The 16892-nt window shown below is 41.8% G+C and overlaps 1 protein-coding gene across 1 annotated transcript; it reads left to right on the top strand.

Moving 5' to 3' along the window:
• The first annotated feature begins 3453 nt into the window (after window positions 1–3453).
• arpp19a (cAMP-regulated phosphoprotein 19a) lies at window positions 3454–15883 on the top strand. The gene is made up of 3 exons (XM_079497586.1): window positions 3454–3727; window positions 5966–6085; window positions 13938–15883. The coding sequence occupies exons 1-3, from the start codon at window positions 3659–3661 to the stop codon at window positions 14112–14114; spliced, it is 366 nt and encodes a 121-aa protein (XP_079353712.1). The 5' UTR covers window positions 3454–3658; the 3' UTR covers window positions 14115–15883.
• The last annotated feature ends 1009 nt before the right edge of the window (window positions 15884–16892 follow it).

The raw sequence follows: 16892 nt of genomic DNA, 5'->3' as shown, positions 1-16892 counted from the left end.
TCTGCTACTTTTCATACTTTTGTGTGACGCTGTAGTGTAGTATGATCAAGTAGGGTGAACACAAACAGTTGCAACATGGAGATTCTGCCCGAATAGCAACAATATCTTTGGATATTTGGGTCACAGGGAGACACCAAAATATCTATTGGGTCTGGAACCACTGCAGCATAGTGAACAGTAGCTATTCAATCAAATATTGGTGTACAACTATATGGAATGCCTACCTAGTACCTACACCTGGCCTGGCAGACATTTACACCTGTCTACCTGTCTTTAAAAAAGGCCTTAATAGCCTAGTATCCAGAAGAAAGTGTAGCCTAATTATGTATGATTTTAGAGTTTTTGTCGTTTTTTATTGATTAGTTCATTTAAATTCATGGATTATTTACTCTATATGTTTGTCTATTTGTTTATTAGTTTAACTTGTTTCATTGTGGTGTGGTATTAACACATACATCCTAGATGGGTTTCTTTCCTCACCTGCACCATCCACTTTATAAAACACAAAATGTATTGACTGTATTTTAAATGTTTCTTATGTCTCTGTGTGTGAATAAAATCAAGTGGAACCAAACATCACTGTCACAACAGAACATACTGTATGTATGCTAAGCCTATACCCTATCCGGTGTCTTCTGAGGGAATTGGACTCGAGTTCTGTTCTGAATTCAGTTGTCTGTCTACAGCAGTGGTTTTCAACCAGTTTCATTTCAAGGCCCATTATTTATTCAGCTTTTGAGCCACGGACCACCATCTAATGACATTTAGCCTCTCAGACCCAAAACTAAAGAATATTTTGTTGTCGTTTTTCTACAATTCCACGTTTATCAAAATAACAATTCTTCTACATCCTCTAATTGTGTATACTTCTTGTAAAAGAAGTAATGCAGATCAAAATGGAGACCAAATGGACCCATACGGGTCCAATTGGTTGCATTTTACGCTCTCAAGAGTTAAAAACCTATAAGGGTCCATTTGGTTTGCAACTTCATCATTTAGCTGGGGACCACCTGGAACCTCCTCAAGGACCACTGGTGGTCCCCAGACCACTGGTTGAAAACCTCTGGTCTACAGAATTGCTGCTCAGCTTATGTTGTCAATGGTAGTCTTTGGTAGATGACTGTAGGGGTCAATGGTAGGGGTCAATGGTAGTCTTTGGTAGATGACTGTAGGGGTCAGGGGTCAATGGTAGTCTTTGGTAGATGACTGTAGGGGTCAGGGGTCAATGGTAGTCTTTGGTAGATGACTGTAGGGGTCAGGGGTCAATGGTAGTCTTTGGTAGATGACTGTAGGGGTCAGGGGTCAATGGTAGTCTTTGGTAGATGACTGTAGGGGTCAGGGGTCAATGGTAGTCTTTGGTAGATGACTGTAGGGGTCAGGGGTCAATGGTAGTCTTTGGTAGATGACTGTAGGGGTCAGGGGTCAATGGTAGTCTTTGGTAGATGACTGTAGGGGTCAGGGGTCAATGGTAGTCTTTGGTAGATGACTGTAGGGGTCAGGGGTCAATGGTAGTCTTTGGTAGATGACTGTAGGGGTCAGGGGTCAATGGTAGTCTTTGGTAGATGACTGTAGGGGTCAGGGATTGAGGGGACACTACAGTTATGCATCCAACACGAGGCCAAACGTATTGCCAAAACACAACTCCAGTTATCATCCAGGCTATGATGAAAATGATATAAAAGAGAGAGAGAGAGAGAGAGAGAGAGAGAGAGAGAGAAGTCTGTGTATGCAGTTAAATCCTGTGGAAATGTTTTTGGCAGACCTTCCTCTCTTCTTATTCGTTCTGGATCCAAATCTTTCACAAGCTGGCATTGCAACATGGACATCAATCTGAATTTGCATGGGAGGGGGAGGGGGGGGGGGGGGGGTATCATGTCAAATTGGATTCCAATGTGAAGACATGGCTGGCAGGAATATTAGCCATAGTGTTTTGTCACAAATTATATTAAAGCGTTATGAGGGATCACTGGGAGTCTGGGACCAATCAGATTTTTAACCACAATGTAAAAATACTGTTAATAAACATAAAATACATTAGGTATACCGTAGAGTGACAAAGAGAATATCTAAAGGTTTTACAGAAGATTTCAGAAAATAATAGTGGTTTCACGGGTTCACCACACGTGTCGTGCAGGGACCATAGGGTACCTTTTGTCCTGTTTTTGAAAATAATAATAATAATTATAATCATAATAATAAAATGTGCCCTTTCCAATTCCAATACGCTTGATAGTTGATATACTGTAAGTATATATATATATTTGTGACTTGTTCTAAGAGGTGCTATATAAATAAAGCTTTATGCCACCAAAATGTGGAACGCCCTACCAACAGTCAGACATGTGAATCCCTTGACTCCTTCAAAACCACTCTCAAAGGGAACCTACGGACGGCTAGCGTACTAAAGTCGGCTCTTCGGTGCTACTGAAGATTTCTGACGAGCCGAAATCATTTCGGCACTACAGCGCCGAAACAGCGGTAAAATAGGAGTATGAATCGGCCCTACAGTCTTTGTATAGAGTTGTGCTTTCACGTGACATGTACCCATTCTGCAAACTGTTAATAAATACCTCAATCAATCAATCATGAGGTCAGATCAACATATGGAATGTCAGAACAGGTCAGCTCCATATATGGAGATCTATGGGTGGCAGCGGGGGCAGTGTCTTGAGTGTACAGGGTTTGATGAGGTCAGATGAGGTAAGATGAGGTCAGTTCAACATATGGAATTAATTCTGTATTTGCCATATATGGAGCGTGTCACAAGGTGTGATGGACTGACTGACAGGTTTTGCAGGTTTTCATAGCAATTAGCGACCTACGGTAATACGGAAATATATTAGAGCCCTACAGCTCACACATCTTTAGAATCTATTCTATTGAATAGATTGTGATTGTAGTGTGAGGCAGGCTGTAGCTAACCTGACTCCGCCAGATGGGGCAGCAGAGAGTACACTGGGTTCCCCCCTCCTGCTCATCTGGGAACTCTCAGGCAGACTTGATGCCCGGCCACAAAACGGCCTGGCCAATCAGCAGCAGCTATTCCGCCTCTAGCTGCTGCTGATTGGCCAGGCCGTTTTGTGGCCGGGCATCAAGTCTGCCTGAGAGTTCCCAGATGGGAGCAGGAGGGGGGAACCCAGTGTACTCTCTGCTGCCCCATCTGGCGGAGTCAGGTTAGGCTGTAGCTTCACATAAATATAAATCAAGGCAAAAAAATGCACCTTACGAATTCAGGGGAACGGGCACGAGCACGTAGGCGTCAGTTACAAATATTACTGGCTGCTATATAAATTATTGTTGACGTTTTTGAACGCACATGAGCTCTAAAATGAGTAACGAAAATATGAATAAAAATAAATAAATACATTTTAAATGAATAAAATGAAAATAGAGAACCGTTATGCGTTGTGACTACGAGTGACTGCAGAAAAGCGGGCACGGCGTGCGCGTGTCCGTATTAAGTGCGGGAGTGAAGCCGTTGGCTGCGACGGACGGACTGAGTTGAGTGTGTGTTTGAGCGTCGCATGGGGACAAGAAGACATTAGGGGACATTTGTTTGATTAAACTATAGCTGCCTGCTTGTCTCTTCTCTTCGCCAGAAGACACAGACAAGACAGACACTTTATTATTAAGTTATATTAGTTGAACAAACAAACAAATGTCGGAGGAGGACATTATGGAGGAAACCAAGACTGCGGAGGAGGACACCACCAGCACCGAGAGCACCGTGAGTCCACACTCACAGCACCTGAGCACCGCAACACACCAACATGTAGAAGCGTGTCTGTCCCCCGAAAAAATAGCAGATCTACAAGCTCACAACGCGTCGCACCGCCACGCGTTGTGAGCTTGTAGATCTGCTATTTTAGGTGCGCGACACCGTGATTGACTGAATCTTTTTCCCCAAAAATTCACAGTATGCAGAATGGGTACATTTCAAACGAAAGCACAGGTCAATAACAACTGTTACTTTGTGGACGAACCATGATAAAGCATTTACACTTGTTTACACAATTTTTTCAATTCATCAGAACATCTAGAGACGTACAAATAATACACTTCTATAAATATTAGCAAGGCAAAGAGCGCGGCGGGTGATAATGAACGAATACAACTCATTGATTTGAATAAATTAATGTATGGCGTTGTTTGCAGAGAAGAACAGAGGAAGAATAAACAGTTTGAAGTTGAAAACGACATAGTTTCTTTTTTCCCCCAAATCCATTCGTTTAATTTGTTTTTTATTAAAGCGAAGCCGTTATAGCTTCAAGTTCCTCCTTTTGGCCTTCTGTCATTGTTGACATTTGAAGCTAACGGCTAAAGCTAGCGTACACAGAACACATTGATAACAGCAGCGACCTGTTGTAAACTGTAACCGTGTTAACAACAGCCACAGAATGCTAACCGACTAAAATACTGGTTGGACCTCGTTTTCACACGGCTAGTGTCGACGGAATGCATATAGTTTTAACGTCAGCTAGCTGTAACTATCAGCTAGCTATCGTGCAGTAGCACAACTAACTAACTAGCCAGGCAGCCAGCTATAACTGTCTGCGTAAAACCCAAAACCCAATGGCTTAAACGTGAAGCTAACTTCAAACCAGCTAGCTGTCTTTTATGTGTCACCGTCAACTAAATGTCAGTTTTTATTTAAGTACCATTATGCATAACTTTGGTGCATATGTCGTCACCCGAGGCGGTGTGACTGACTGACTGTTATGCACAGTAAACGCTGCCGACCGTCTGCCAAGACTGCTAATGAATCTTGATCCGTCGTTGAGGATTAGCTTGTGTTAGCACAGCCGCATGCAGCAAAGCAGCGGTATTTGCTGTTCTAATGCCAACTGTGGATACTTGGAGTTGGATGTCGATCGATGTAGATGTCAATCGATGGGACGATCTCTATATCATCAAGCCATGCGTCCACTGTAGCTAATCAATAAAAAACGACAGTTGCTGGCATTGCTGGACTTTTTCCAGTCGGTTTCTTTGATCTTGCACTTTATCGTCTGCTAAATCAGTGATTCTCAACCTTTATTTTTATTTTTAAGGAAGGACGCCCAGTGTGATATGCATCAGGGCCAAGAACCACCATTTCATACCTTTTTAATCTCTAGGAATCCAATCTACTCTGTAAAATCCTTATTGTTAATGAAGTGTAAAAAAAATGAACCCAAATGGTTCCATTTCTACACTCCATAGACCCATAAAGGTCCACTTGTCCTGTCACTTTCACTGGTCTCTGCAGACATTGACAAGCAATGTGCTGAGCATGTGTTCTTCTGTCCCATTCAGTGTTGCCAACTGTCAGAGAAATAAGCCAACCCAACTCCAAAAAGAAGCTAACTCTTGCGAGACAAATGAGGCAAATCTCCCTTCGAAAAACAAGCCAAAACAAGCCCAATAATGTGGCCATATAATCCCAATAAAAAGATTCGATGCATTTATCATTACAAATACTCTGTATGTCTATAATAATGAATATTTTGGTCATTTATTATACTATTTCACATACTGTACTTTAGCCAACCAGACCTATTCTGTCACTCAATGTGATTCACACTCGCCCAAACCTATGGGTATTTATAGTATATGCATCAAAGAAATGTTGGCTTGTTTTGGTTTTCAAAACAACCCAACACATTTTTAAAACAAGCCCAAAAAAACGCGACTGGGGGGCAGGGTAGCCTGGGCACCATTTAATTTAGGGTATATGATACTGTCGGGAGCGGATGATATCGTTACGTCATGTTGTAGTGTTGTTTTGTAGTCGACAGGCAGGAACAACAGGCGGCAACTTCCTTTTCCCCAAAACCGATTTCTCAATAAAAGCTCTCGTAGCCTTTTCAAGCCAAAAGTCCCTGGAATTAAGCGTACTTGGCAACTCTGGTCCCATTGTGTCTGAGCTGAGGAGGACATGCGAGAGTGTAACAGAACGTTAATGTACCTGCTGTGTTTCTTTTAGGAAGAGGACAAGGTGATCAGTCCGGAGAAGGCAGAGGAGGCTAAACTGAAGTGCAAGTATCCGAATTTGGGACATAAACCCGGGGGCTCTGATCTGCTCCGTAAACGCCTTCAAAAGGGGGTGAGGATGTTCATTCTTTTTTTTGTAATACTGTTTTTATTAGGCATTTTGTATTATGACATAACTTCAGAATATCATTGACAGATAATGAGTAATTAAGTGACATAAATGAAAAAAATAATAGCGACAGGTAGTGTAAATGTTCCAAATACAATACATAATAAAAAAGGTACATAAATGTGATGAACAAGAAAAAACAAAAAACAGTTGAACAGTGACAAATGTGAACAGACAAACAAAATAAAGACAACAGGACACTCTTGCTCTCAAATTTTCCCAATACGTTGTTGTAAATCAACTGAATTACAGACATTTTTCTTTTTAAATGAGAGAAAAAAAATAAGAAAAAACACTCAGTTCCTTTTTTATTTTTTTTTATTTCCAATTTTTGATTATGTTATCTATTGTGTAGGAGGGGTTAGCGTGCACCTATTGAAATAGTCAATGAAGGGTTGCCATGTCTGGTAAAATCTATCTTCACTCCCTCTCAATTCAAACTTTATCTTTTCCAATTGCAAATAGTGCATAACAAGTGTAGTGTGAGTCGGAACCTGTGCTTGCTTCCAATTCAACAGTATCAGTATTAAAAATGGGTTTTTCACACTTTTAGACCACATCCGTGGTCATCATATGCGCATACCTAACAATGGATGCCAAAAAAATGGGTAAACTTTTTTTTTTTGTGTATTTTTATGTGATGACGTGTAGAGGCCCACATCGATAAAAGCCAATACAAATGAAGCTCACCCGTTTAATTCCCCATATTTGCGCATCCGTCCAACATTGTCCAACACAGTTTACAAGTCAGACTATCTGACTTGTAAACAAACACACTACATGCGGCCTGCCTATAGCATAGCTACCGTCCCCTGAAGGGGGACGGTAGCTATGAAGGGATGTGACGCTCTGATTGGTTCAGAAACTTCAGAGCGGTGTTTCAAGCTGAAACCGTCTGAAACTTCAAAATAAAATGCCCACCATTTCCGTTTCCCTACACCTTTAAATTCACATGTTGTGGTCGTCATACCAGACTCGCAGTACAATCAAGTGTGAATGACATGACCGTCACAACGCAGCAGGCTTGCTATGCTAGTCAAGTGATCTGAAGGGGGCAACAAAAAGTGCCAATCCGATCCTCATAATAATTTTCTCTGCGGCTCCGTCCACCGCTTGATTAATAACGAGCGAGCGCCCGTGTGTGCACGTCCACTCCTGGTTGCATGCGTGCTGCTCAGGGCTCAAGCAGCCACTCAGCCTGCCCTGGTCTACGAATGACCAACATTAGGACAAATCAAAGTAGCCGATCTGCATGAGGATTGAGTAGATGAGTAAAAATGTGTGGAGATCTTGGCCACACGGGCCGTGTATGTGTATCCATATTTATAGCAGCATAGCTTGGCTTTGTGATTAGTGTACAAAAGCCCTTGCTGCACAATGAGGATGGCCTCATGTGTGAGGATGGACTCAGGTGTGCTAATGAGGATGGCCTCATTAGCCTGGCTAATAAGCCAGACTCAAATCACACTGTCGTGTGGTATTTGAGTCTGGAGATGCTGTGTATGGATCTTGTTTCCCGGGGGGCGGGTTCAAACATTTTCTCTTTGACGCAATTGGTCAGAGCTACTGTCAGTCAAAAGTCTCAAGCATTGAACGTCACTGTACCAAAGCCCGCCCATATTGCATACCGTGTCCCGATTGGCCACACCAGTTCTCTGGTGTAGGAAATGGGCGTACAATTGAGCCTCTCCAGACCGTAATCCACCGGCAGGCAATTTTTTTTTGCCAACTGCTGATTCGGTCTGGCTTATTAGCCAGGCTATGGCCTCATTAGCACACCTGAGTCACTGAGTGCAATCAAGGCTGAGCTTCATTCAGTGAGCAGACCTTCCCTGAGCAACCACCCGATGTAGTATGAATGTAGTATGAATCCACCCATTGAATGCACACGCATTACTAGACTAGTATGAATCCACCCATTGAATGCACACACATTACTAGACTAGTATGAATCCACCCATTGAATGCACACACATTACTAGACTAGTATGAATCCACCCATTGAATGCACACACATTACTAAACTGTAGTATGAATCCACCCATTGAATGCACACGCATTACTAGACTGTAGTATGAATCCACCCATTGAATGCACACACATTACTAGAATGTAGTATGAATCCACCCATTGAATGCACACACATTACTAGACTGTAGTATGAATCCACCCATTAAATGCACACACATTACTAGAATGTAGTATGAATCCACCCATTGAATGCACACACATTACTAGACTGTAGTATGAATCCACCCATTAAATGCACACACATTACTAGACTGTAGTATGAATCCACCCATTGAATGCACACACATTACTAGAATGTAGTATGAATCCACCCATTGAATGCACACACATTACTAGAATGTAGTATGAATCCACCCATTGAATGCACACACATTACTAGAATGTAGTATGAATCCACCCATTGAATGCACACACATTACTAGACTGTAGTATGAATCCACCCATTGAATGCACACGCATTACTAGACTGTAGTATGAATCCACCCATTGAATGCACACGCATTACTAGACTGTAGTATGAATCCACCCATTGAATGCACACACATTACTAGACTGTAGTATGAATCCACCCATTGAATGCACACGCATTACTAGACTGTAGTATGAATCCACCCATTGAATGCACACACATTACTAAACTGTAGTATGAATCCACCCATTGAATGCACACACATTACTAAACTGTAGTATGAATCCACCCATTGAATGCACACGCATTACTAGAATGTAGTATGAATCCACCCATTGAATGCACACACATTACTAGACTGTAGTATGAATCCACCCATTGAATGCACACGCATTACTAGACTGTAGTATGAATCCACCCATTGAATGCACACACATTACTAAACTGTAGTATGAATCCACCCATTGAATGCACACACATTACTAAACTGTAGTATGAATCCACCCATTGAATGCACACGCATTACTAGAATGTAGTATGAATCCACCCATTGAATGCACACACATTATTACTAGAATGTAGTATGAATGCACACACATTATTACTAGAATGTAGTATGAATCCACCCATTGAATGCACACGCATTACTAGAATGTAGTATGAATCTACCCATTGAATGCACACGCATTACTAGAATGTAGTATGAATCCACCCATTGAATGCACACACATTACTAGAATGTAGTATGAATCCACCCATTGAATGCACACACATTACTAGAATGTATGGGCTCAGACTGGCACAACAGGATCAAAGCTGTGCTCCTCATTTTCCCTTATGTTTTTTGTGTGCGTGCATGACGCAGGTGAACATGACGTTTTAACCCATTTTGGGCGGGAACCCCTGTTGGTGTTAGCATTATGTTATGCTTTAGCTATTGAAAAATAGCAGATCTACAAGCTCATAGCGTGAGCTTGTAGGTCTGCTATTTTTGAAAAATCGAAGTACAACTGACATAGAAACATAGCTTTTTCAGAAAACTGTCAGGATGTAGAAGACATTTTTAGAATCTTATCTCAGGTCAAGTATGCGGCTAGCTCTCGCCTGTGCCCCATTGTACATGACTGTAGTGTACAACACTGCTGTATGTCTGGGTTCTGTAGCTGCTCTGCTGCCGTTTCTCGCTTCACAACGCAACAGGGAACAGAACTGACCTACAAGCCCACAGTGCATTGCATCCGCGACGCGTTGTGGTCGCGTCATACCAAAGCCTACACGGGTTGTGCAAGGACGCGCTGTGATTGGCCAGTCGCTGTGATTGACAGCCTAATCCTGACCTCAGTAAAAATATACCTAACCTTAACCTCAGTAAAAACTATACCTAACTTTAACCTCTGTAAACTTAACTTGCCCGGGGGCGTGGTTATAAGCACAACCCGTGTTGGATTTAGTATGTCGCGTTGTGGTCTTGTAGATCGACGGAGGCGGAGCTACAGAAAATGCAGGCGAGAGGTGAGCTCCTCTGCACAGTTAACAGCCGACAGTGTGAATAATAATCAATGGCCATTTACTGTACAGTAGTATTTGGGCTGGAGAAATATACCATACATTTTTAATATAATTGCTACAAAACCCAGTGTATATCTATTTGTGGCATAATCAATAAGTTGAGGGATCAAAGTCTAATGTACCATGCACATTTACATTACTTAAGACAATTTTTCAAATATTTTCTTTTTTTTTTAACATTTTGGACAAAATAGCCAAACGTCAAGGTGCCCAGATAGTGCCCACCTATCCTGTATCAATTTTGTGTTGCCTAACCAATGGGTTGTCTCTCTTGTAATTGACTGTTGTTAGCAACCTTATGCAAGGTGCTTAATAGACTACTGAAGGCTACATGCCTTTAGTATCCAATGTATCATCTTCCAAACCAAGCATTTTGGACATTAAATAAAAAGCTCTTGAACCAGCCCAGCAAGTGACAGTGTGCGGGTCTCCCTCCCTCTACGTATCTGCAGCTTTGTCGCCGACGCACCTGTTGTTATTAGTAAGTCGATTGTGCGGAGGTCTTCCCTTCAAAAATCATCTTCCAAACCAAAACATCTGATTTCGATTAATCGCCCAGCCCTAAGACCCAGTGCATTTCAGAAATACAAATTAGGTACCGTGCAGGTAATGTCGCGAGCAGTTGATCTCTGGGCTTATTGTAACTGTACAACTCAAAGAAATGTGTCAAGTCAAACCCTTTGAAACAAATAATGTAGAAAGGTTTTGCTCTAAACTCGAGGCTTACCAAAGCTAGAGCCAGTTGCGAGAGGCCAGCATAGAAGAGGCTTGCACACTACAGAGGCTCAGTGTGCAAGCCTTTTCTGTTTTTTGCAACTTAGCAGTAGGGCTGGGCGATATGACAAAATCTCATATCACGATATAGAATTGTTTTTATCACGATAACGATATACTCACGATATAGCATATTTTTTACGATACCGATTTTTTTAATCTAAAAAATAGATTTTTGTTCAGGCTAAGTACTTTACTGTACTGTACTTGTACTGTACTGTACTGTACTGTACTGTACTCAATTCAAATTTTCAATTCAATTTTATTAAAGTGTCAAATCACAACAAGTTGTCTCAAGACACTTTACAACCAACAAAGATCCACCCAGAGCAAGCAATATACTGTACTGTACTGTACTGTACTGTACTGTACTGTACTGTACTGTACTGTACTGTACTGTACTGTACTGTACTGTACAAGCTCTCCTCCCTGGCATCTGTCTGTGTGTTAGGCTGCACAACAGTGACACTTGGTGGTGACAATAATTATGCTATTTCCGTGCTCGGATACAGGGACACAGGGACACAAATAGCTGTCATAGTGGTTGCACCACTAAAAGAAAACGGGAAAAGAACACTTATGCCAATATCAAACTTATGCCAATTACAATATGTAAAATCACAATATCCAGTCTAATTATATGAATATAATACTGATGCCCTGCCCATGCACAGACAGGCCTAAAGCAAGTACAAAAATAATACAAAATAAAATAATAATAATAATAATAGTTATTATTATTATTATTATTATTATTATGACAATTCAAAAGCAAAAATAAAGAAATAAGACTTTCCCATTCAGACACAGAAGTACAGGCCTGTGTCTGCATTCAATTGTCTTAAGGAAAAAATAAATACCTCATGTCACTCACTGCCACAGTTGTTTCAGTTCATTTTAAGCTCTGTATAGGTTCTGTTGTAGTTGTAGTGTAGTTTGTTAAAGACGTTGGGAAGCTTAACGATGTTTAATTGACTACAGGCGATAGAGTGAGAGACAACGCGACCGTGTCGTTAACTCTCCATGCCCAGCTGTGCGTATGGGAGTGGATGTTTTTCTTCTTTTTTTTTTGGATGATCACAACTTAAGTTAGCGTCTTGTGTTGTTGTTGTTGTTGGAAGCTGTTGCTGAATTAAGGACTTTTCAAATGGAATAATTTATTTGGAACAATAAAACAAGACAGGTAAGAGGAAAGACGTAGAAGAAGTTTGCAACCGACGGACAAGCTCAATTGTGCAACTGTGTAAAACATGCGTGGCTCACGCAGTTTATCAATTTGACCCAACATGAAACCTGCATTTATAAAAGTGAATGGCCAGTTACTTTAGTGTTACTCCGCTCTGAATCTTGTCAGCCATCATCTCCCTTCATGTTTGTTATGAAAAAACAGCACAGCGTGGCTGGGCGCTGTGACGTAAAATACTGCCGTAACGCTTGTTTTGCGACACAACGATATAAACGATAGAGAACATTTTTCACGATTGACATTTTCTATCGTCTATACGATATATATCGTCATATCGCCCAGCCCTACTTAGCAGTTGTAGCTATTGACTATCAAATGTGTAGCTGTATCTCCTGTCCTTAGACCTGCTTGTCTGCTCTGTCTGCAGACAGACCATTTGTGTCTGCATCAACTCTAACTCATCAAGCCCTGGCCTGTACACTCTTGGCAAACCTTAAAAATGCTTTAGTATCTTATGCTGTACAATGTTACTTTTAAATCATATCAGCAGTGTTGTTGATCAGGAAGGGTAATGCTTTATTACACTTTTAAATGTAGTGATATAGTATTTATAGCTGTAATAATATATTATTGTATTACATTTTACTTATCCTTACTGGAGCAGTCAAAATCAATTAAACGGCAGTACTACTAAGCACATTGAAGCCTCTCAAACCTGGCGTTACTGATTCTTCAACAAATTAGATTGTGGTTGTTACCCGCACAAAGTTTACAATGGACTACACTGTTTGTATCTTTGACACAAACTCAAAATAATTACAATATATACTGACACAAACTCAAAATAATGACTACGTGTTCAGGCATTGACACTAAGGGTTGCCCAATAAAACTTTCAGGCAGGTGGAGTTTGCTTTCAGGTGCCCGACCGGGCAAGTGCTCGTTTGAGAGGGGACGCAACCAACAACACGAGATATCTGTCTAAACACCTGAACGTGGCCAGACAGCACTCTGTCTTCTGGTCTGTGGAATGTAAAATAAGTGCACTATAAAGTTCTGTTTTCACTGTTGCTACACTTAAAAATATAAAAATAAGTGTGAACCCATAGTCATATTCATAGCTACGTACCTGTAGGTATTTGGCATATTTATTTTTGAAATTTTACCATTTTTATAATTAACTATTTACTTTTCGTGCAAATGGACATGACCTTTGGGGAAGTAAAACATGACCTACTTGCCTGACAGGCAAGTGCCTCTGAGACCTTGGTGTCAACCCCTGCGTGTTGAAGTATGCTGCCTGTACTATGCATGGCAGTGGCTTTGTTTTTGAGCCATGCTTGGAGGAGCAAGTTCCTGCCCCACTGTATCGCTGGGCAAGACCTACGCTGTAAAATACGGAGAAAAGGCAATTTCCTTGTTTCCAAATGACTGGGACCAGATTAGGGTTTGTTTCCTTTGAGACTGCAACTTCGGTGTTTCTACACAAAATGGTGCTGTCCGCTGACATTTGAAAACACCAACACGCTTTGAATGCAATGTGGTCCCTGTGGTTGTATCATTGTGGAAGTTAATGATTTTGAAATGGACAAAAGGTGATTTCTTAACCACTTTAAACCTGGTGTCCTGTTTTGGAAAATATATGTGAACATTATAATAAATCTCATAATTTTTTTTTGATTTAATACCAGATTTACAAGCTCAAAACGCATTGCACACCATAGTACATTGAGATCTTGTAGATCTGCCATTTTCTTTTTTTGAAATGAGCTTATGTGGTTAAACAAAGCACACATAATAATGGCACTACTTTTGTCTTCCTACAGCAAAAGTACTTTGACTCGGGAGACTACAACATGGCCAAGGCCAAGATCAAGAACAAGCAGCTACCGACGGCAGCGCCAGAGAAGGAGAAATCAGAGATCACAGGGGATCACATCCCCACTCCGCAGGACCTGCCTCAGAGGAAACCTTCCTTGGTGGCCAGCAAACTGGCTGGCTGATGGCTTCTCTCAACCCTCTTCCTAAACACCCCCTCCCTACCTAACACACTATTCCTGTCCTCTGCCCCTCCCTTGTCCCCACTAGCCTGAATTCTGTTGAAAATGAACCCTCATCTACTAGCCAGCGAACCTGGCTGCTAGCTGATACACTTCCATATCCCCCTGATGTGTCCCAACTGCCTCTCATTACTTTTGTTTTTCTCCTTTCCTTGCTTTTGTTCCTGCAATTTGTCCCTGCCAATCCCCCCCCCCCCTCCCCCACTGCTCTGCTGTCATAGCCGCCCCCCCATCAATCTATTGGTTCTATTTTATTGTTTGTTCTTTTCTACTTCTATGTATGATACACTAAGAGACAGAACATCTGTGTGTGTGACTCCACTGATGGAGGATGGTGACGTAACAACTGCTGATGGTTCCATTCCCATGAGATGAAATTGAGGGTTTTGTCTGCATCTCACCACGCCCTGCATATGGGGCCACATCACCATCACCGTTTGGAGTCCAAAGTGTACATAATATCCTGTTTTTTCTTTTGCCACTGAGGCAGGCATCAGCCTTTTAGATTTGAAAAAAAAGAGAGAAAGTTTTACATTAGAATTGTATCATTCACTGTATGTCCTTATCTAAATTATGCTGTTAATGTGCTTGAGTGATTGACTGATTATAAAATAACCCCCTCCCCTCCCCCCTCCCCAATTTCTGGCTGAGATCAGAGCGCTCAGTCTTGTAGATGTGTACATGTTTCAAAAGCACCTGAGGGAGGTAGGGGAAGCGGTCAAAGAGACGGACCACGCAGTGAAAGGCCAGAGTGTTGTATGGATCTGATACTGCATGTGTGACGCAGGGCTCCCACAGGCACCTTCTTCCACCCCCAAAACGGACTCATCCCACTGTACGTAGGTGCACTGAACACACAATGAATATCCACATTCCACAGTAGATATACTGTATATTGAAACTGGACATGTGTGCATTTATAAGTCAGTGGTTCTCAAGCGTTTACTTTAAAGGACCCTCGTGTACAAATGGACCTGGTTCCATTTGTACACAAGAGTTTCAGACCGGAAACCCAGAGGGGTCCCTGAACCCCACTTTGAGAACCCCTGTTCTAAGCTGTGTGGAGAGGATGGTGTCTTCACCAGATGCTGAACTGAACATTTGCATTATTGCCTGCCTGCAGGTCTGCAGTTCAGCCTCTCATGACGACACTGCGCTCTCCTCAGACAGGGCACACGTCCTCTCCTCAGACTGGGCACACGTCCTCTCCTCAGACTGGGCACACGTCCTCTCCTCAGACAGGGCACACGTCCTCTCCTCAGACAGGGCACACGTCCTCTCCTCAGACAGGGCACACGTCCTCTCCTCAGACAGGGCACACGTCCTCTCCTCAGACAGGGCACACGTCCTCTCCTCAGACAGGGCACACGTCCTCTCTTGTTAGGAATGCACAGTGGTAGAAGGAAAAAGGGCAGAGCGGAGCTGTCTGTAGAGACTGCACACCACATGGGTGTGCATTTCAATTTGAAACTTGACCAGAGAATGCCATCTGGTGCTAGGAATAAAAAAAATAGTTCTGTTTCGCATAATGTAGAGCAGAAAACATCCTATAAACTTCACACTCTTCTGCTTGGCAGATATGACGTTTCCTGGCCTGGTCCATAATGCAATACTAACTAGCACTACATCTCTTTCAGCTGTGCATGTACATGGCCGCCCTGCTGTCACTTTGTGCCATTTTGTTTTGTAAATAAAATAGTTTTGCACAAATGTATTTTGTCAGCGTTCTTTTTTTATTTTTTAAAATGTATAGTTGGAACACCTCAGCAAGATTGATGAGTTTATATTGCATTATTCAAACATTTAAATTCCTTACTAACTTATTAACCACCTGTAACCTGGCCTCACTATTTTGGGCATGTGATAGCTAATTTGTGTGTGATAAAATGGGGCTTAATGGTTAATACAAAATGCAGAAGAAAGGTTTTACTATTTATTTAAAGAAACTACAACAGATACAAGTGTACAAATAAAGTTACAATGCACCACACGAAATGAATTAAAACCTCAGAAAGGCGGTGGCATACAAAAGTCTTCACCTTTGATAGTTGACAGTTTAAAAGGGCCGATTCATACTCCTATTTTACCGCTGTTTCGGCGCTGTAGTGCCGAAATGATTTCGGCTCGTCAGAAATTTTCAGTAGCACCGAAGAGCCGACTTTAGGACGGTACCCCCCCCCCCCCCCCCCCCCCCCCCCGAACCTCAAATGACATCACATTGTAGGCTCTACAAAGCCGAACCGACTTTTATTCTGCTCTAAAATAGGAGTATGAATCGCGCCTAATGTGGTGCATAAAAACTGCTTGCTTATCCACATTTAGTTTTCATTCTGGGGACAGAAAGAGATGACCTGAGAAGTCTGGATGTTCTAGCGTAGCAGAAGATCAGACATTTATTTTGGCCCTAAAATATTCAATACTTAAAGGACCACTTCACCACTTTTCAACATCTCTTCATAAAATTGCTCCTCACTAATGTTCATGATAAAACACCATTTTTTCCTACTCAGTCTGTCTCATAGGAGGGCTTTGGGCAGTTCGGACACCCGTCCACCAGTGACGTCATCATTAGGCAGATTTCTTTTTAAACAAGATTTGTTTTAAAATATATTTAGATTATTATTATCGTGAGAACGATGGCTTCAACTTTTGCATTGCAACTTTTCAGGAAAAGAAAGCCTGCCGTTTCTATTAGCTTGGATTCACCATCGATGATGTCAC

This window comes from Electrona antarctica, assembly GCF_951216825.1.
Source record: "Electrona antarctica genome assembly, chromosome: 3".
NCBI lineage: Eukaryota > Metazoa > Chordata > Actinopteri > Myctophiformes > Myctophidae > Electrona > Electrona antarctica.
This window is presented reverse-complemented; position numbering and strand designations above follow the sequence as displayed.

Bases quoted from the DNA above. Each gene is read 5' to 3' on its own strand.
- arpp19a (XM_079497586.1), top strand. From the start codon at position 3,659: ATGTCGGAGGAGGACATTATGGAGGAAACCAAGACTGCGGAGGAGGAC. The intron at 3,728-5,965 runs GTGAGTCCACAC...TGTTTCTTTTAG, and splicing joins CCACCAGCACCGAGAGCACC to GAAGAGGACAAGGTGATCAG. The intron at 6,086-13,937 runs GTGAGGATGTTC...GTCTTCCTACAG, and splicing joins GTAAACGCCTTCAAAAGGGG to CAAAAGTACTTTGACTCGGG.